This window comes from Anomaloglossus baeobatrachus, chromosome 6 (assembly GCF_048569485.1).
Source record: "Anomaloglossus baeobatrachus isolate aAnoBae1 chromosome 6, aAnoBae1.hap1, whole genome shotgun sequence".
Taxonomy (NCBI): domain Eukaryota; kingdom Metazoa; phylum Chordata; class Amphibia; order Anura; family Aromobatidae; genus Anomaloglossus; species Anomaloglossus baeobatrachus.
In genome coordinates this window covers 70,321,270-70,341,954 of record NC_134358.1, presented here as the reverse complement: position 1 = coordinate 70,341,954, position 20,685 = coordinate 70,321,270, and the positions used below count along the sequence as shown (strand labels likewise).

The following is a 20,685-nucleotide window of genomic DNA, read 5'->3' as shown; positions in this document are numbered from 1 at the left end:
CTGCATGCAATTATGCAACGTGCACACATAGCCTTAGGTTGAGCGCAGGGGCCCCAGCCTTAGGGCCAGCACAGGCTTCCCTGTGTTCCCTGGGCATCCAATGACATAGTTAATGTGGTGGCACGCGCAGTTGAAAGGGGAGCATGCAGATTTTTTTCTTTTACATCTACCCATGTGCCCCTGCCGCTCATAGCCTTCTCCATAGTGTCTTCAATAACATTGTCGTACGAGCATGTGCAGACTTTGGTGCTATTTTAATGAAGAAAGAAGTGCTGTGGCAATGCGCATGCACCACGAACCGCAATAATGGCGGCGCTATATTTAAATAAAGAAAAGGAGGCACGCCATAGAGGACGCAGAAGGGATATACACCGAAGACTCGACCCACAAAGGTCAGCACCGCAGCACATGCCAAAGTGCAGGGCATTTCTGGAACTTTGATTAAAGATATTTCTGCAACCAAGCATCCGATCTTTCTACCACAGGTATGCCTGGATTCAGCATCTTACTGCCTGCATGGCACTGCCTTTACTTCATATAGCAAAATCCTGCTGGTTAGTTCCCTTTAATGACAGGAAAGAAGCCTTTTTGACTTTGCATCAAATTCATAAACTGCCTTTTTATGAATTTGGTGCAATAAACATCAATGTGATAACCATAAGACAAAAAAGTATCTTTAAATAAATAAAAATGATTGAATGGCTGCAAAATTTTTGCAGAATTTAGTAACTTTTGCCAATTAGATGCAAGTTCCAAGCAGCTCCGCCAAAAAGCAAAAAGCGTGGTGCTGGGAAGAGGAGACAGGGAAGGACGAGGAAATGCCTGTCAAATTTATGCAACGTGTCAATGTTTCTTACTCATGAAATGTTACTGCAGTCTCTACAAACCGGAGTACCATATTTGTAAGGTGTCAAATCATATTTGTAGGGAATCAAACAACTGAGGTATAAGAACATAGACTGTAACCACATCTACGAGTTATTTTTTCTTTTCAAAGTAACAGACAGTTCAGTGGAATCTGGAAGACCACATTGGAGGTCATTGGTATCCTATAGTTTCCGGTAGTAAGGGTCATGTGACGGATATAGCGCTACATCAGGAAAACCGGCAAAGCATCAGAGCCGGCTATCAGTCAGTACAGGGGGCGCGGTTACAGTTGCAGCTCACTATACACAATGGTGACTGAATCTGCGGCGGCGCCTCCCCTGCACCTGGAAGCTGAACGCTGCCGGGAGGAATAAAGTTAATTTCCTCCGGCAGTGGGTTTTCAGTGCAGGCTTCAGTCAGTTTCAGAATGCCATTAAGCTGCAGATTAACCCCATATCCGTAAATTAAGTGTTTGTTTTTTTTAAGTAGTCGTTGTAGTTGTTACCCCTCACTAGTTTATATATACAGTTAAAGGGAACGTGTCATTCCCTTTAACTGTATCTATAAACTAGTGAGTGGATTAAAATACAACCGGCCTGAAGAGTGGACCAGTCACTTTTTTTAGCCACTTTACCGTTTTTGATGCCTGAAGTGGTTAAAAGGAAGCTCACAAAGAGTGAGCATATGAATAGCAAGTCGCTTTAACATTGCTGCGCATATATTAATTCTTTTTAGCATTATTAAAGGGGTTGTCCAGTCTAGAATGTAAAGTCTGCAGTCACTCTGTATGACTGCAGACTGGTAAATCCTCTCAGTGCACACACTGTACAGTGTCATGGCTGGGAACAGAGGTCACTTGACAGCAAGTATGCAGACTCCTAGCCAGAACCAGACTAGTGGGTGCCGGGCAGTCGTTTCCGGCTGTTACCAGCGAATCCTCAGAGTCCCAACAGTGACTGCAGAGAGTTTTTAACGTAGACCAACAACCCCTTTAAGTGCTTTTTCAGGTGGATATCAGACAGAATCTGCCTGAGAAAGATGCTGTGTGCACATGCCCTTAGAAGGTCTGAGATAATGATCCTAGTATCAGGCCAACAGAAGCTCTTGGTCCATGGAGTATGATGCCCTCACAATACACTCCCCGACACATAGTATTATGCCCCCAAAAGGTCCCCCACACACAGTATGATGTTCCCAGAGAAACTACGACACAGAATAATGCCTCATGTCTCCTACACAGTATTTATCATGCCCCCATAGTTCCCACACACACACAGTATGATGCCCCCATAGTCCCCCCCGCCCAAACACACACACAATATGATGTCCCCACAGCCCCCCTACACAAAAAGATGTCCACCACAGCCTCTCACGCAGTACAATGCTCCCACAGTCTCTGCTGCCTGTCTAGGTAGTACTTGAAAACCCACCAAGACTTTGCATAGCATTCAGAATCCCTAGACTGAATAGTGACGCATTGATTTGTCTTCTCCATTACATTCAAATAATGAATCTGACGACACAGATGCTATTGAAATCAGAACAGACTGCAGATGGGAGGCTCCCTAAATTCGGGACTCAAGATCCAGGACAGTTGGGAGGTATGTATTACATATCTAGTACATGTTTATCTAACAAATTCACCCACATTTCTTATGTGGGACCTGTGTACACAACGCTGCAGGTCACTCCACCACAATCTTTTTTTTTTATAATATATATATATATATATATATATATATATACATATATATATATATATATATATAGCGCCACCATATTCCACAGCTTTACATACATCAGGACGCAAGCACGGGGAGAAAATACAAACTCCTTGCAAATGATGTCCTTGGTGGGATTTGAACCCAGGACCCCAGCGCAGAAAAGGCTGTAGTGCTAACCACTGAGCCACTGTCCCTTTATTTTCTTTTGGTGAAAGAAAAGGCCTTAGTAATGTAGGAACAGTGATTATGGTGCAAGATTTTTTTCTCCATTTAGTGCTTCACTGGGTTCACAAAATATGCAGATAGTATAATTTGCACCTTATTTTAACTAAGTTAGGGCAGTTTGCCTTTAGTGGTGTTTAGGTGTCCTGCAGTGGTGCTCATCACTATTGAACATATCACCTATTTTCCAAGTAAATATATTTCTAAAGGTGCTATTGACATGAATTTCTCATCAGATATTGGTAGCAACCCATCTAATCCACACAGGGAAAGAAATCAGACCATTGGTGTTCGTTATGTGTAATAATGAGAAATGACACAGGTAAAAAAAAAAGTATTGAATACATGCAGAAAGAGGTGCAAAGAGCCATGACACCAGCTGAAATGTATCAGTAATTAGAAAGTAATTCTGCCACTTAGTGAAAAATATCAGCTGGTTGAACTGATGGCCTCTAAAAGGTGTCATACAAGAAACATCATCTAATGAGTAAAACCAGTGAGCTGTCTCAAGACCTTCATAAACATATTGTTGCAAAACATACTGATGGCATTGATTACACAATTATATCCTCTGTTACTGTAATAGCTACACTACTGGCTTATATACACCCCCTGGCAAAAATTATGGACTCACCTGGCTCTGAGGATATTCATTCTGTTGTTTACTTTTGTTTAAAAAAAAAAAAGCAGATCGAAGACGGCACAAAACTAAAGTCATTTCATATGGCAACTTTCTGGCTTTAAGAAACACTAAATAAAAATCATGGAAACATAATGTGCTAGTCAGTAACTGTTACTTTTCAAGACCAAACAGGGGAAAAAAATTATGGAATCACTCAATTATGAGGAAAGAATTATGGAATCATGAAAAACAAACAAAAGAACACTCCAATACATCACTAGTATTTTGTTGCACCACCTCTGGCTTTTATAATAGCTTGCAGTCTTTGAGGAATGGACTTAATGAGTGACAAACAGTACTCTTCATCAATCTGGCTCCAACTTTCTCTGATTGACTGGGGAAATTTACATGTTCTCTTCAGGCAGTCATCTTTTTATTGTTTAGCTTTTCTATATGTAAATCCCATTTCCTTTAGGCGGTTTCTTACAGTTCGGTCACAGACATTGACTCCAGTTTCCTCCCATTCGTTCCTCATTTGTTTTGTTGTGCATCTCCTGTTTTGGAGACATACTGCTTTAAGTTTCCCGTCTTGACGCTTTGATGTCTTCCTCAGTCTACCAGTATGTTTGCCTTTAACAACCTTCTTATGTTGTATGTATTTGGTCCAGATTTTAGACACAGCTGACTGTGAACAAGCAACATCTTTTGCAACATTGGGTAATGTTTTACCTTCTTTTAAGAGTGTGACAATCCTCTCCTTTGTTTCAATTGACATTTCTCGTGTTGGAGCCATGATTCATGTCAGTCCACTTGGTGCCTCAGAGACTGCAAGCTGTTATAAAAGCCAGAGGTGGTGCAACAAAATACTAGTGATGTATTGGAGTGTTCTTTTGTTTGTTTGTTTGTCATAATTCCATATTTTTTTCCTCAGAATTGAGTGATTCCATAAATTTTTCCCCCTGTTTGGTCTTGAAAAGTAACAGTTACTGGCTAGCACATTATGTTTTCATGATTTTTTTTTAGTGTTTCTTAAAGCCAGAAAGTTGCCCTTTGAAATGACTTTAGTTTTGTGCCATGTCTGTGATCTACTTTTTTTTAAACAAAAGTAAACAACTGAATGAACATCCTCAGAGCCAGGTGAGTCCATAATTTTTGCCAGGGGTTATATAATGTGTGCATGTCATTTGACTGTATTCTGGATGAAGAGCATACTAGGACCTGTGGTGCATACAACCTGGGATCACAGTCACTTTTTCTTCCATTTAAAATATTTAGTCTTTCATGAACCCTTTGTAATTTGGATTTATTGCACATGACCCAAGCTGATGAAAAAAATCCATTCCCTCTTTTTCTGTTGAGGGGAGAGAAGTGATGGCGCTCACAACTGAGTTTTGCTGACAAATATAAAGTCCACGGGTTACGTGATGGGCATTGTGATCTGGAATAGCTGCCAAAAACAAATCTCCAATTAACTGAGCTTTGATGCACTGTATGGGATCCCCTGTATGACGCACGGTCACCAAAAGGGGAGATTTAAAGAACAGTTGTTGTAAATTTTGGCATTAAATACAAAACTTGTAGGGTTGAGACTTTGATTTTCGTATGTTTTTTGTTTTCCTGCAAAATTAAGATTGTAAAACGTAGATTTGCAACATTTGTAGAGATGCTGCCACCTAGAGGATAAACCGGGATCTGCAAATGTCTACTTAAAATCATGTCAGTTATTAGATTTTTTTTTCCCTACTGTGACACGCTGTGGATTTTTTTTTTTTACCAAAGTGGAAACTTTTTGGTGTATCTGCCCTGTGTGACCAAACTTAAAGGTAGAAAACCATAAATGTCAATGCCAATTTCCAAATCAAATTTAAAATCGGATCTCATCTGTTCTTTCTGGATTATCAGATGCCAGATTAAAGGAATCACGTTTAACTACAATTTATATATATTTTTTTAATTTGTTACATTCATTTCTATGACAGAACGTCTGGACTGTATTATCTTCCAAGGTGATAAAGACAGACCAGAATTGTATAAAAATATAGCAGCCGATGGCCGGATTGTAACACGTGAGAACAGACGTCTCAATCACGAAGCGTAAAATATAAAAAATAAAATAAATAAGACATAAATCTGCTCTCGTATGGGCACCACCTCCAACCCCTGGAAAGTACAGGCAGCGATTGCCATCTTGGCACAGTCTCCATTGTCCTCGCGGACTGGTGGCTCTCCAGCGTTCCTCTATGCAGCCCACCAGGAACTTCTCTCCTTATTCTTTGGGTTTCCTTAGTCCTAGCAGGAAGTGAGAGACGTTCTCATAAACTACGAAGGTGATGCAGCAGGCGGGGGTCACTCGGATTATGTTGGGGACGATTCCCTTGTAGAAGCCGTGGACACCTTCTTTCCTTTTGGAGAGAAGAGACAGAAATGTAAATGGATGGTCTCACCTTTGGGAACTTTAACGGGGTTGTCCAGTGGACAAAAGTTATCACATATTGACAGGATAGGTGACAACAATGATTGGTGGGGGCCTGACTGCTGGGATAGGGAGGGGGCCTGACTGACTGCTGGGACAGGGAGGGGGCCTGACTGACTGCTGGGATAGGGAGGGGGCCTGACTGACTGCTGGGACAGGGAGGGGGCCTGACTGCTGGGACAGGGAGGGGGCCTGACTGCTGGGACAGGGAGGGGGCCTGACTGCTGGGACAGGGAGGGGGCCTGACTGCTGGGACAGGGAGGGGGCCTGACTGCTGGGACAGGGAGGGGGCCTGACTGCAAGGACAGGGAGGGGGCCTGACTGCTGGGACAGGGAGGGGGCCTGACTGCTGGGACAGGGAGGGGGCCTGACTGCTGGGACAGGGAGGGGGCCTGACTGCTGGGACAGGGAAGGGGCCTGACTGCTGGGACAGGGAAGGGGCCTGACTGCTGGGACAGGGAAGGGGCCTGACTGCTGGGACAGGGAAGGGGCCTGACTGCTGGGACAGGGAGGGGGCCTGACTGCTGGGACAGGGAAGGGGCCTGACTGCTGGGACAGGGAAGGGGCCTGACTGCTGGGACAGGGAAGGGGCCTGACTGCTGGGACAGGGAAGGGGCCTGACTGCTGGGACAGGGAAGGGGCCTGACTGCTGGGACAGGGAAGGGGCCTGACTGCTGGGACAGGGAAGGGGCCTGACTGCTGGGACAGGGAAGGGGCCTGACTGCTGGGACAGGGAAGGGGCCTGACTGCTGGGACAGGGAAGGGGCCTGACTGCTGGGACAGGGAGGGGGCCTGACTGCTGGGACAGGGAGGGGGCCTGACTGCTGGGACAGGGAGGGGGCCTGACTGCTGGGACAGGGAAGGGGCCTGACTGCTGGGACAGGAAGGGGGCCTGACTGTGGGGACATCGGCAGGACACGGAATTTTTATTCAAGACAGGAAACGTTAATTCCCATCAGAATAGAGTATCAGTGTGTATGCCAGACCGCCGCTCCATTCATTGTCTATGGAGCGGCGGAAAAATGTTCAGCGCCCCAATATGGAACGAATGGGAGTGGCGGTCAACCATTCTAATGGAGATAAAAGTGCCCTGTTCTGACGATCGCTGCAGATCCCAGTGATCAGACTCCACTGGTCTATAAGTTGTCACCTATTAACCCCTTTGAGGATGAAAGGGCCGTTGTCTCATGACCCCATCACAGTTTTGCCTCTGATCAATGATGTTCCCAGCTGCCTATTACAGCACTGTGCAGCTGTAGCATCTTTTGCAGCAGCATGATGGTTTGCACTGGTGAGAAGAGGCTGAAGCGCTCAAGTCTCAAGATCAGGAGAAGCTCTGACCTAAAGCTTCACTTCAACATCTCAGCAAACTACTCGCACCAACTTACCTCCACGTCCTGCTGATAACATCTATTACTCCTGAGTACTGGTTATGCTGATCCTGTAAGCGAGCGCGCACCACTTGATAGGGGTAAGTAGCTGCGACAGCAAATATCTTCGACAATGCAGCCATTGTGATGTATTCCAAGGTGTTCTGGAAAAGGATCAAACAGATGGATGAGATTTAAAGAGGATGTCCAGAACTATTTTTTCTTTTTTTTTTTTTTTTTTTTACTATGGGCTTGAAAACAAAAAGGAAGGTAGTTGCTAACAAACCTGCCTGCTGTGCCCGGCACCGATCACTGCCGGCACAGAGAGGTCACTGACCAAATCTGCAGGAGATTCAGCTGCTCCATGTCAAAAGGACAGCTCTTCCTCTTCCGAGCTGCTCTGTAGACAGGGTGTAACTACCATCACCCTGCTAATTACCAGCTGACTCCCCGCAGCATGACTGTAGGGAGCTGGCTGTCAATCAGGATGACATTACACCACATCAACAGAGCAGAGCGGAAGAGACGTGATGTCAGCAGAAAATCTAAATCTCAGGCTGGAACCAACTGTGACCGCACAGTGTTGGCAGAGATCAGCACTGGGCAGAAGAGGCAGGTAGTTAGAAACTATCTGCCTGTTTTATTTTTTTATACTATGTGCATAAAAACTTTTAAAGGGATTGTCCAGCCTTCGGCTATAAGTCTGCAGTCAATCTACTGTAAGGATTCTACGGTGCCAGCACCAAGGGTGGGCAGTCATAGGACTTAATTTATGTGATTTGCTGTCATGCGGTCACATGTTGACTAGACATGCATGGCCCCAATGATCATTATGTGATCTGATTTGCACACGTCCGACCACATTCCAACAGAACTACCTGGCCTCGTTCAACACTCATATTGAGCGAGGTCGGATAGTCTTGTTAGAATGTGGCCGGACCTGTGCAAATCACATAATGCTTGTTGGGGGTGTGCATGTCTAGTCGGCATGTGACCGCATGTATGCAAATCACATCCTTGCAGTCTCGGGCATGATATTTAGAAATATACATAGATACTGAGCCCGTCCTATATAAAGAGCTGCAGGCTATTACCAGTTTCGTGTCACTTGGCCGATTTAAATACTTATTATAATCCATCTTCAGTTGCTCATAGGCCATAAACTGGAGGGCACCGTGTGATGTTCCCAGCAGGCCTGGTACAAACCCCTACAAATACAAGACGTGATGGTCAGTAATGAAGAAGCCGGCCTTCTGCGCTGATTCTAGGACGTTGCGGGGACAGCGATTACCTTGTACAGTCCGGGAATACCTTCTTGCCTATAAATTTTCGCCAAAGCGTGGAACATCCCTTTATATTGTCGTCTTGATGGATCAGTGCCAGCATCGTACTGAAGAACGAGACGAGTCTTTGTAACCCAAATTGGGTTAGTAAAAGAAAGGGTTAAAGCGCCTGCAATTAAAGGAAATTATGGGAGAAATGAAGGTGGAAATAAAGATCAACAAAAATCTTATCAGAATAAATATGGTAGTGAAGTAATGATGGCACATTGCTAAGATATGACATCACTTAAAATCTCTGGGGGTCTGTGAGGAATATTTTGGAGGTATATTGTGAGGATTATGACATCCTTACAGGTCAGCCAGCTGTCACTTCCATTAACACACATCATGCTCTGCCACAAGTCACCAAATGGCCAGGTGACAGAATCCAATTAAGACTAAAGAAGACGCTCCAGCCAGAGAAAGCCCCCTGCTGAAAAGGTAATTCAGCTAAGATGGGGGGGCGGGAAATTGCATGATTCAACAAATCTTCAAACAAGAATCTCAGACTTTAAGGCTCCTGTGGAAGATCTACAATATTGGGGAGCGCATCGCTCCTACAAATAGGGCAGGTATATTTACGTCACAGGGTCCAACTGCTGGGACCCCCTCTTATCTAGAGAATGAAGGGTAGTGGGGAGTGCTGCTCTGCAGGGAAATACCATAATGAGGACACAGCTGAAGCAGCAGAGCAGTTACTTTATTCTGGGGACAGGCCGCAGTCACAGTCTGGACCCACCCCCTAAGATCAATATGTGACGGCACCTCCCAGTGATGTGGCTGCTATAGGCATCTACTCCATGTCTCCAAGTTGTCGCTATTAGGCTCGCATGAGTGTGTCAGGCTTAATTATTTGATGCAAGTAACAAAATTGGGGTAACATATAGTAAGGACAATGGTAAGAACCCAAGGAAAGGGTGGAAGAGATGGCTGCCCACATGCTCGCACTAGACAGAGACCCCACTAAAAGGTATCGGCTCTAAGTGTCACACAAACAAAAAGGAATTCTCCAGCCAGAAACGATTATCACTTACCCCCTGGATAGCTTATAACTACCAGTGCTGCTGTTATAGTCAGTGCCTTGATCGCTCAATACATGGGAACAGAGTGCATTGCCCTATAAAGGCTGTGGGTGCAAGACATCTGTTACTCACTGATCCAGAGTAAGTAATAGAGGTTGGCCATTTGCCACCTCCTTGAGCTGCTGGAGGAGCCGCTGTCTGATCCCTACTGATTGGCTTTAACGCATGCTAGATCTATAGCCAGTTATACCCAGTATGTTCGATATTCATGGTCAATGTGCTAGGGTCTCGGACCCAAACTCAGCAGCCTTATACATGGCTACAAAGATGATATACAGTGGAACCTTGGATTACGAGCATAATTGGTTCCAGGCGTGTGCTCTTAAACCAAGTTACTTATATCAAAGCAAATTTTCCCATAGGAAATAACTGAAACAGACAATTCGTTCCACAACACAAAAATATTTACTGTATTTATACAAACTTATTACAGTAATACAATATAATGCACTGTATTCATATAAAATTATTACAGTACACTACTACAAAATACTGTGCAGTAAAAGCATATAGAACAAATTAAACTGCACTGCACTTTATTGTACAATAAAATTGTTACGTGTGTGAAAGGCACAGTATAAGCAATGAGCTGTACTGAGTATCAATAAGAAAGTAGAATACTGTATCCACAAATGCAAATTGATAGAAAAGCTATATAGTATACAGTCATGGCCAAAAGTTTTGAGAATGACACCAAAATTATATTTTCACACGATCTGTTGCCCTCTGGTTTTTAATTGTGTTTGTCTGATGTTTACATCACATTCAGAAATATAATTGCAATCATATGATGAGGACCAAAAGGTTATATTGACAGTTAGAATGAGTTAATGCAGCAAGTCAATATTTGCAGTGTTGACCCTTCTTCTTCAGGACCTCTGCAAATCTCCCTGGTATGTTCTCAATCAACTTCTGGACCAAATCCTGACTGATAGCTGTCCATTCTTGCATAAGCAATGCTTGCATTTTGCCAGAATTTGTTGGTTTTTGTTTGTCCACCCGTCTCTTGATGATTGCCCACAAGTTCTCAATGGGATTAAGATCTGGGTAGTTTCCAGGCCATGGACCCAAAATCTCTATGTTTTGTTCCATGAGCCATTTAGTGATCACCTTTGCTTTATGGCAAGGTGCTCCATCATGCTGGAAAAGGCATTGTTGGGCGCCAAACTGCTTTTGGACAGTTGGGAGAAGTTGCTCTTGGAGGACATTCTGGTACCATTCTTTATTCATGGCTGTGTTTTTAGGCAAGACTGTGAGTGGTGCGATTCCCTTGGCTGAGAAGCAACCCCACACATGAATCGTTTCAGGATGCTTAACAGTTGGCATGAGACAAGACTGGTGGTAGCGCTCACCTCTTCTTCTCCTAATAAGCTGTTTTCCAGATGTCCCAAACAATCGAAAAGGGGATTCATCTGAGAAAATGACTTTACCCCAGTCCTCAGCAGTCCACTCCCTGTACCTTTTACAGAATATCAGTCGGTCCCTGATGTTTTTTCTGGAGAGAAGTGGCTTCTTTGCTGCCCTCCTTGAAACCAGGCCTTGCTCAAGCAATCTCCGCCTCACAGTGCGTGCAGAAGCACTCACACCAGCCTGCTGCCATTGCTGAGCTAGCTCGGCACTGCTGGTAGTCCCATCCCGCAGCTGAAACAGTTTTAAGACACGGTCCTGGCGTTTGCTGGTCCTTCTTGGGCGCCCTGGAGCCTTTTTGGCAACAATGGAAGCTCTCTCCTTGAAGTTCTTGATGATGCGATAGATTGTTGACTGAGGTGCAATCTTTGTAGCTGCGATACTCTTCCCTGTTAGGCCATTTTTGTGCAAAGCAATGATGGCTGCACGTGTTTCTTTAGAGATAACCATGGTTAACTGAAGAGAAACAATGATACCAAGCACCAGCCTCCTTTTAAAGTGTCCAGTGGTGTCATTCTTTCTTAATCATGACTGATTGATCGCCAGCCCTGTCCTCATCAACACCCACACCTGTGTTAATGGAACAATCACTAAAACTATGTTAGCTGCTCCTTTTAAGGCAGGAATGCAATGATGTTGAAATGTGTTTTGGGGGTTAAAGTTCATTTTCTTAGCCAATATTGACTTTGCAAGTAATTGCTGTTAAGCTGATCACTCTTTATGACATTCTGGAGTATATGCAAATTGCCATTAGAAAAACTTAAGCAGTAAACTTTGTAAAAGAAGGGAATTTTGTTTACTTACCGTAAATTCCTTTTCTTCTAGCTCCTATTGGGAGACCCAGACAATTGGGTGTATAGCTTCTGCCTCCGGAGGCCACACAAAGTATTACACTTTAAAAAGTGTAACCCCTCCCCTCTGCTATACACCCTCCCGTGCATCACGGGCTCCTCAGTTTGGTGCAAAAGCAGGAAGGAGGAAACTTATAAATTGGTCTAAGGTAAATTCAATCCGAAGGATGTTCGGAGAACTGAAACCATGAACCAAAAGAACAATTGAACATGAACAACATGTGTACACAAAAGAACAACAGCCCGAAGGGAACAGGGGCGGGTGCTGGGTCTCCCAATAGGAGCTAGAAGAAAAGGAATTTACGGTAAGTAAACAAAATTCCCTTCTTCTTTGTCGCTCCATTGGGAGACCCAGACAATTGGGATGTCCAAGAGCAGTCCCTGGGTGGGTAAAAGAATACCTCGATAAAAAGAGCCGAAAAACGGCCCCCTCTTACAGGTGGGCAACTGCCGCCTGAAGGACTCGCCTACCTAGGCTGGTATCTGCCGAATCATCGGCATGCACCTGATAGTGTTTCGTGAAAGTGTGCAGACTCGACCATGTAGCCGCCTGACACACCTGCCGAGCCGTAGCCTGGTGTCGCAATGCCCAGGACACCGACGGCTCTGGTAGAATGGGCCTTCAGCCCTGCAGGAATCGGAAGCCCAAAAGAACGGTAGGCTTCAAGAATCGGTTCCTTGATTCACCGAGCCAAGGTTGACTTGAAAACTTGAAATCCCTTACTCTGGTCCGCGATAAGGACAAGAGCGCATCAGACCGGCGCAGGGGCGCCGTGCGAGAAATGTAGAGCCGGAGTGCTCTCACCAGATCTAATAAATGCAAATCCTTTTCACATTGGTGAACTGGATGCGGACCCAAAGAGGGTAAGACGAAACGGGGATACCTTAGGGAGAAAGTCCGGGACCGGACGTAGAACCACCCTATCCTGGTGAAACACCAGGAAGGGGGCTTTGCATGACAGCGCTGCCAGCTGAGATACTCTTCTGAGTGATGTGACTGCCACTACGAAGGCCACCCTTTGCGAAAGAAAGTGGGCAAGGCAAACGGCCAGGGAGTAAAACCCTGATCAGAGCACCAGGATAAGAAGATCCTCCAAGTCCTGTGATAGATCTTGGCGGACGTTGGTTTCCTGGCCTGTCTCATGGTGGCAATGACATCTGGAGATATCCCTGATGACGCTAGGAGCCACCACACAGTGAGGATTAGAGCCGTAGAATTCAGAAGGAAATATGGCCCTTAAGGCAGCAAGTCTGGTCGGTCTGGGAGAGTCCACGGTTGACCCACCGTGAGGTGCCACAGATCCGGGTACCACGATCACCTCGGCCAGTCTGGAGCAACGAGGATGGCGCGGCGACAGTCTGACCTGATCTTGCGTAACACTCTGGGCAGTAGTGCCAGAGGAGGAAATACATAAGGCAGTCGAAACTGCGACCAGTCGTGAACTAGCGCGTCTGCCGCCAGAGCTCTGTGATCCTTGGACCGAGCCATGAGCGCCGGGACTTTGTTGTAGTGCTGAGACGCCATTAGATCGACGTCCGGCGTTCCCCAACGGCAACAGATCTCTAGAAACACGTGCGGGTGAAGACCATTCCCCTGTGTCCATGCCCTGGCGACTGAGAAAAATCTGCTTCCCAGTTTTCTACGCCCGGGATGTGAACTGCGGAGATGTTGGAGGCTGTGGCTTCCGCCCACAGCCGAATCCGCCGAACTGCTCGGAAGGCTTGATGACTGCGTGTGCCGCCCTGGTGGTTGATGTACGCAACTGCCTTGGCGTTGTCCGACTGAATTCGGATCTGCCTGCCGTCCAGCTACCGCTGGAACACCCTTAGGGCTAGATCCACTGCCCTTATCTCCAGAACATTGAACCGAGGGGAGGACTCTGTCGGAGTCCAGGTTCCCTGAGCCGAGTGGTGGAGGAAGACCGTTCCCCACCCTGACAGACTCGCGTCTGTCGTGACCCCAGCCCCGGCTGGGGGCTGGAAGGATTTTTCCTTCGCCCAGGAAGTGGAAAGAAGACACCACTGAAGAGAGGTTTTGCTGCAAGGGAAAGAGAGACGTTCTTGTCTAGGGACGTCGACCTCCTGTCCCATTTGCGGTGTCCGATAGAATCGGACGCAGACGAAACTGCGCAAGGGAACTGCCTCCCTTGCTGCCACCATCTTCCTGGGACAGTGCATGAGGCGCCTCAAGGGGTGACTGGGCCCGAAGGAGAGATTGCACCCCTGTCTGTAGTGAACGCTGACTATGCAGCGGAAGCTTCACTATCGCTGAGAGAGTATAATACTCCATCCCGAGATAAGTCAGTGATTGGGTCGGTGTCAGTTTTGACCTTGGAATTTTGATGATCCACCCGAACCCCTGGAGAGTCTCCAGAGCAATGGTCAGGTTGTGTTGACATGCCACCCAGGAGGGTGTCTTGACTAGAGGATCGTCTAGGTAAGTGATCACCGAGTGGCCCTGTAGGACCGCCACCACTGCTGCCATGACCTTGGTGAAGACCCGTGGGGCTGTCGCCAGGCCGAATGGCAGTGCCACGAACTGAAGGTGTTCATCCCTGATGGCGAAACGCAGAAAGCGTTGAAGCTCGGGTGCGATCGGCACATGGAGATAAGCATCCTTGATGTCAATTGATGCTAGGAAGTCTCCTTGTGACATCGAGGCTTCAGAGTGTTCACCGCCTGAAAAAGTGCATCGGCTCACTCGGGGGGCGGAGATGTTCTGAAGAAACGAGTCTGAGGACGAGAGCAGAGCTGTATCCTGTAACCGTGAGACAGAATGTCTCTCACCCATCGGTCTTGGACTGGGGCAAGGACGAGACTGTCTAGTAACTTCATCCAATTGCTCGCCAAACAAACGGTCGCCAGAAAATGGCAAACCGGTTAAGAACTTCTTGGAAGCAGAGCCTGCCTTCCATTCACGTAGCCACATGGCCCTGCAGACTGCCACTGAATTGGTTGATGCTACCGCTGTACGGCTCGCAGAGTCCAGGAACGGCGTTCATGGCGTAGAACGAAAAAACCTACGCCTGAGAAGTGAAGGACACAACCTGCGTGGCAGATGTATGTGCAACCGAAATAATCTCAGCCAGAGAAGCTGAGATAGCTTGGAGTGCCCTCACGGCTGCGAAGGCTGGAACAAAAGATGCGACTATGGCTTCATAGATGGATTTCATCATAAGCGTTATTTGCCTGTCAGTGGCATTCGTGAGAGATGGATATCTGCCCCTAATACTACGGATCTAGCCGCCAGCCTAGAGACTGGAGGATCCACCCTGTGACACTGAGCCCAACCCTTAAGCACGTCAGGGGGGAAAAGGGTAACGCGTGTCAATAAGGCGCTTAGTAAGCGCTTGTCCGTCAAGTTCTGTGCTACTGGACGGCCCCTCTGGAGTTAGAGTGATCGAAAACACGCACTCCTGATGAATTCGGGGAAGGTTCCCAGCGGGCCCGCTTAGCCTATCATAGGCCGCGGTCCGTGACGGAGTTCTCACCGTGGGATCTGGGTGTTACCCCAGGATGTTGTACCGACCCAGAGGGACCCGGGAGCGATGAACTCACAGCTCCCTGGCCCTGTGTTATCGGTCTGGACTGCAAGGCTTCCAGTATCTTAGCAGACCCTCTGTCCATAGACTGAGCCCTGGAATGTGAAAGCTATTCAGAGATTTGCTGATTCCATCATGCAAACTCTGTCGCTGTCATCTGTGCAGTGCCTGTAATATAGCCGCACAAGAGGTACCGGTTGTAAAATAAGCCAGTGCCTTGGCACCCTTACTCTTTAAGAGCAGACAACAGCATGTCGTCCGCAGAGTAATCTGTGAGGGTATACAGCCAAAAGCAAATAATGCTGCCGAACAATGAGATCATATACCATATAAATAAACATATATATATATATATATATATATATATATATATATATATATATATACACTGCGGCACCAAGGGGGGGACAGCACCTGAAAAACTGGTGCCCCCCAGTGCTCAGTGAGGGGGAAGGAGGATACCAACGTATGCTCCAGCCCTCCCTGCCGACGTCCAGTCGGCCGTCCCGTCGTTACCCCTGACTGGCAGGCCCGAGAACGGGAGTATATGGCACTAGGCCGTAAGAGCCGGGGACTAAATTTAAAAACGCGGCCGGCAAACATGGCGCGGTCGGCGCGGTAGTCCCAGTCTCACAAACCAGTCAGCAACCGCTGCGGCGTTTGTAACACAGATGCTGCATGCACCGTCCCTCAGGGGACACAGAGTACCTTATGATGCAGGGCTCTGTCCCTGTAGTCACAAAAGTGCGGGAATCTGGTGGCCTATAGTGATCAGTGAGGGGGGGCGGAGGACAGCGAGGTGCGCTCCAGCCCTCACTGTCGGCATCATACCGACCGTCCCGCCTTTCTCCCTGACTGGCAGGCTCAGGGGCGGGAGTTTAACACACTAGGCCGCAAAAGCCGGGGACTAAAGTAAAAACCGCGGCCGGCAAACCGGCACGGTCGGCGCGGTAGTCCCAGACAAAAAATCCACACCGCAGTCGCAGCTGCGTCTGAGGCCAAGGTGCTTCATGCACCGTCCCAACGGGGACACAGAGTACCTGTAGATGCAGGGCCATGTCCCTGACGATACTCCGTCTCCTGTCCGGCAGATTCTCCCAGGGGCTGCGGATGTGGCTTGTGGCCACCAGATTCCCTGCCCCGGGTCTCCCTCAGCTGCAGCCAGAAGTTGCTGAAAACATGGCTGACGGCGTTCTCTGAGGATGAGGGAGGCGTGGGCGTAGTCACAAAAAGTGCGGGAATCTGGTGCCCCAGCGTGAGTAGTGAGGGGGGCGGAGGACAGCTCAGTGTACTCCAGCCCTCACTGTCGGCATCATACCGACCGTCCCGCCCTTTTCCCTGACTGGCAGGCCTGGGGGCGGGAGAATCCCATACTAGGCCGCAAAAGCCGGGGACTAAAGTTAAAACCGCGGCCGGCCGGCAGTGCACGGTCGGCGCGGTAGTCCCGGACCCATACCCACGCCGCAGTCGCTGCAGCGTCTGGGCCCAAGGTGCTTTATGCGCCGTCCCAACGGGGACACAGAGTACCTGTGGATGCAGGGCCATGTCCCTGACGATACTCCGTCTCCTGTCCGGCAGATTCCCCCAGGGGTTGCGGAGGGAGACCGGTCCCAGTGTCTGGATGACCGGATAGGATCCCACTTCCCCAGAGCCCCTAAGGGATGGGGAAGGAAAACAGCATGTGGCTCCAGCCTTTGTACCCGCAATGGGTACCTCAACCTTAACAGCACCGCCGACTCAGAGTGGGGTGAGAAGGGAGCATGCTGGGGGCCCTGTTATGGGCCCTCTTTTCTTCCATCCAATATAGTCAGCAGCTGCTGCTGACTAAAACGTGGAGCTTGCGTGAATGTGTGCCTCCTTCCACACAAAGCATAAAACTGAGGAGCCCGTGATGCACGGGAGGGTGTATAGCAGAGGGGAGGGGTTACACTTTTTAAAGTGTAATACTTTGTGTGGCCTCCGGAGGCAGAAGCTATACACCCAATTGTCTGGGTCTCCCAATGGAGCGACAAAGAAATTAATATTTGTAGCATTCTCAAAACTTTTGGCCATGACTGTATACTGTACTGTGCAATGGTATACTGTATACAGTAAACTGTACATATGGACAGAAGGTTACCTCCAGAGCGGGTCAGAGCGCGGTGAAAGGACAGAACCAGAAGTGTGTATGGTGGGAATTTGCTCTTCTTGCAAATTATTGCTCTTAAACTAAGTTACACATTTGTAAAAAGCTTTGCTTGTCTTGCAAAACGCTCTCAAACTAAGTTACTCTTAATCCAAGGTTCCACTGTATGTGGCATGTGGCTCACGACTCAGTCTGTGAATGTCGGACATTTGGATCTGGTTTCACCAGTTAATAGAAAAGTGGTTACTTACCAGCCCCGGCAGCGGACAGTAGGTGCTCGGTGGCCGTCAGGTTTTCCTCTCTCCCTTCCTTTTTGTAGGCCTTGATTGCATTATAACTGGTAGACAGATAAAGACATAATTGGAATATAGTAAGGGTACTGTCACACTTCAGCGACACTCCAGCAATCCCACCACCGATCTGACCTGGTCAGGATCGCTGGTGTGTCACTACATGGTCGCTGGTGAGCTGACAATCAGGCAGATCTCACAAGTGACCAGCACCCAGCCAGCAGCGACGCGTGGAAGCGATGCTGCGCTTGGTAACTAAGGTAAATATCGGGTAACCAAGAGCTTGGTTACCCGATATTTACCTTGGTTACCAGCGCACACCGCTTAGCGCTGGCTCCCTGCCCTCCTAGCCAGAGTACACAACGGGTTAATAAGCAAACCGCTTTGCTTATTTACCTGATGTGTACTCGGCTACTTGTGCAGGGAGCCGGCACTGACAGCCTGAGAGCGGCGGACGCTAGTAACCAAGGTAAATAACGGGTAACCAAGCAAAGGGCTTTGCTTGGTTACCTGATATTTACCTTGGTTACAGCTTACCGGAGGCTGTCAGACGCCGACTCCCTGCACATTCAGTTGTTGCTCTCTCGCTGCAAAACACAGCGATGTGTGCTTCACAACAGGAGAGCAACGTACAAAAAATGAACCAGCACTGTGTGTAACGATCAGCGATCTCACAGCAGGGTCCAGATTGCTGCTCAGTGTCACACACAGCGAGATCGCTAATGAGGTCACTGCTGCGTCACAAAAACCATGACTCAGCAGCGATCTCGCTATGTGAGAAGTACCCCTAAGATCAGGGAGACTCCGATCATTTAATACTTGCGTCCCACTACTGAACATCACTGACACCTGTGCAGCGGCCCCATTGTCACCATACAGGAACCAACAAATCAGTTAATACGAATCTCATGTACAGCTCAGTGCTTGGCTGACGTGCTCCAGTGAGCGATGTGGCCCCTTCTATACAATTTACAGAGGTTGCGACCCCTATATCCCACGGTGGAGCGGTGGTTACAGCTAGCAATGGGTACTTATGACCAGAGGACCGATGTTCTCCCCATAAGAGATGGAAGATAAGCAGCTGCCAATCAATGCGACCAATGTGACTGTACTCGGGGCTTCATGCACGAGGACCCCTCTCCTCCACTACATCAGACTCCTTCGAGCCTTAGAAAGATGGGCAACAGCTCCTGTGAGATCCGGACGGGCAGACATGAGGGTCATCACCAGCTGTGGACATTTACATAAACCACATGGACAACTTTTGGGGCCTTTTTTTTTTTTTTTTACTTCAAAGTATGAATTTTGGACTAAAAAACCTTTGCACATGTGTTTCACTAGGAATATTGCACCATTCGGCTTTTACAGCTGTTTGTTTCTGCGCACACTGCTAACTGCTGAATGAGCTAACTAGGAATCTATCAGTGAGCTGCTTCTGACAAAGAGTTGGTAACTTTTTAAACCACCAAGAGTTTTCTTTTATATTTATTACACCGCCTGAGTGGTATCACTAATGAAAGTTCCCTGCCTCTAGTAAGATACAAGCCGCCGTCTTCCGCTCTTCTCGTGGCCACTTCGGTTTTTCTCTGCCATTTTCTGAGCGCAGCCACTCCAGTCCCGCGCCACCATCTTGTCAGCATCTGTCTGCCCAGAAGTCAGAGCGAATAGTCACAAGGTCTCACTGTAAGTCTATGAGAGCCTTGTTCCGGCTTCCATAGACTTGCATTGAGAAGTGACCTGGCAAATACTGGAGCGATCCGGCAGGTCACAACTAGCAGGAGACGATCAGAGCAGTGCCGAGAACAGCAGAAGACGGCGACTGTTAAGTATATTACGAGAGGTAGAGAACATCCATTAGTGATAACTGTACTGGAGCACTTTATTTCTTTGTCTGTTCGAACACTGAAGGTACCGTCACACTAAGCAACATCGCTAGCAACATCACTGCTGAGGCACGACGTTGCTAGCGATGTTGCTGTGTGTGACATCCAGCAATGACCTGGCCCCTGCTGTGAGGTAGCCGGTTGTTGCTGAATGTCCTGGGCCATTTTTTAGTTGTTGCTCTCCCGCTGTGAAGCACAGATCCCTGTGTGTGACAGCGAGACAGCAACAACTGAATGTGCAGGCAGCAGGAGCCGGCTTCTGCGGAGGCTGGTAACCAATGTAAACATCGGGTAACCAAGAAGCCCTTTCCTTCGTTACCCGATATTTACCTTCGTTACCAGCGTCCGCCGCTCTCACGCTGTCAGTACCGGCTCCTTGCACACATAGCCAGACTACACATCGGGTAATTAACCCGATGTGTACTCTGGCTAGGAGTGCAGGGAGCCAGCGCTAAGCGGTGTCTGCTGGTAACCAAGGTAAATATCGGGTTGGTTACCCGATATTTACCTTAGTTACCAAGCGCAGCATCGCTTCCACGCGTCGCTGCTGGCTGGGGGCTGGTCACTGGTGAGATCTGCCTGTGTGACAGCTCACCAGCAACCCGTGTAGCGACGCTCCAGAGATCCCTGCCAGGTCAGGTTGCTGGTGGGATCGCTGGAGCGTCGCTTAAGGCCCAGTCACACTAAACAACTTACCAGCGATCCCAACAACGATACTACCTGATAGGGATCGCTGGTAAGTTGCTAGGAGGTCGTTGGTGAGATGTCACACTAAGCGACGCTCCAGTGATCCCACCAGCAACCTGACCTGGCAGGGATCGCTGGAGCGTCGCTACACGGGTTGCTGGTGAGCTGTCACACAGGTAGATCTCACCAGCGACCAGTGACCAGCCCCCAGCGCCACG

The 20,685-nt window shown here is 47.9% G+C and overlaps 1 protein-coding gene across 1 annotated transcript in view; it reads right to left on the bottom strand.

Moving 5' to 3' along the window:
- Nucleotides 1-5,370: 5,370 nt before the first annotated feature.
- Nucleotides 5,371-20,685, bottom strand: part of SLC25A32 (solute carrier family 25 member 32) — a 32,557-nt gene continuing 17,242 nt past the window's right edge. The window contains exons 3-7 of the mRNA XM_075353025.1: nt 17,859-17,944; nt 8,570-8,730; nt 8,373-8,486; nt 7,297-7,442; nt 5,371-5,837 (exon numbers count right to left, since the gene is read on the bottom strand). Coding sequence (XP_075209140.1) covers nt 5,702-5,837; nt 7,297-7,442; nt 8,373-8,486; nt 8,570-8,730; nt 17,859-17,944 — 643 coding nt within the window. The 3' untranslated portion in view covers nt 5,371-5,701. The remainder of the gene's footprint in view (nt 5,838-7,296; nt 7,443-8,372; nt 8,487-8,569; nt 8,731-17,858; nt 17,945-20,685) is intronic.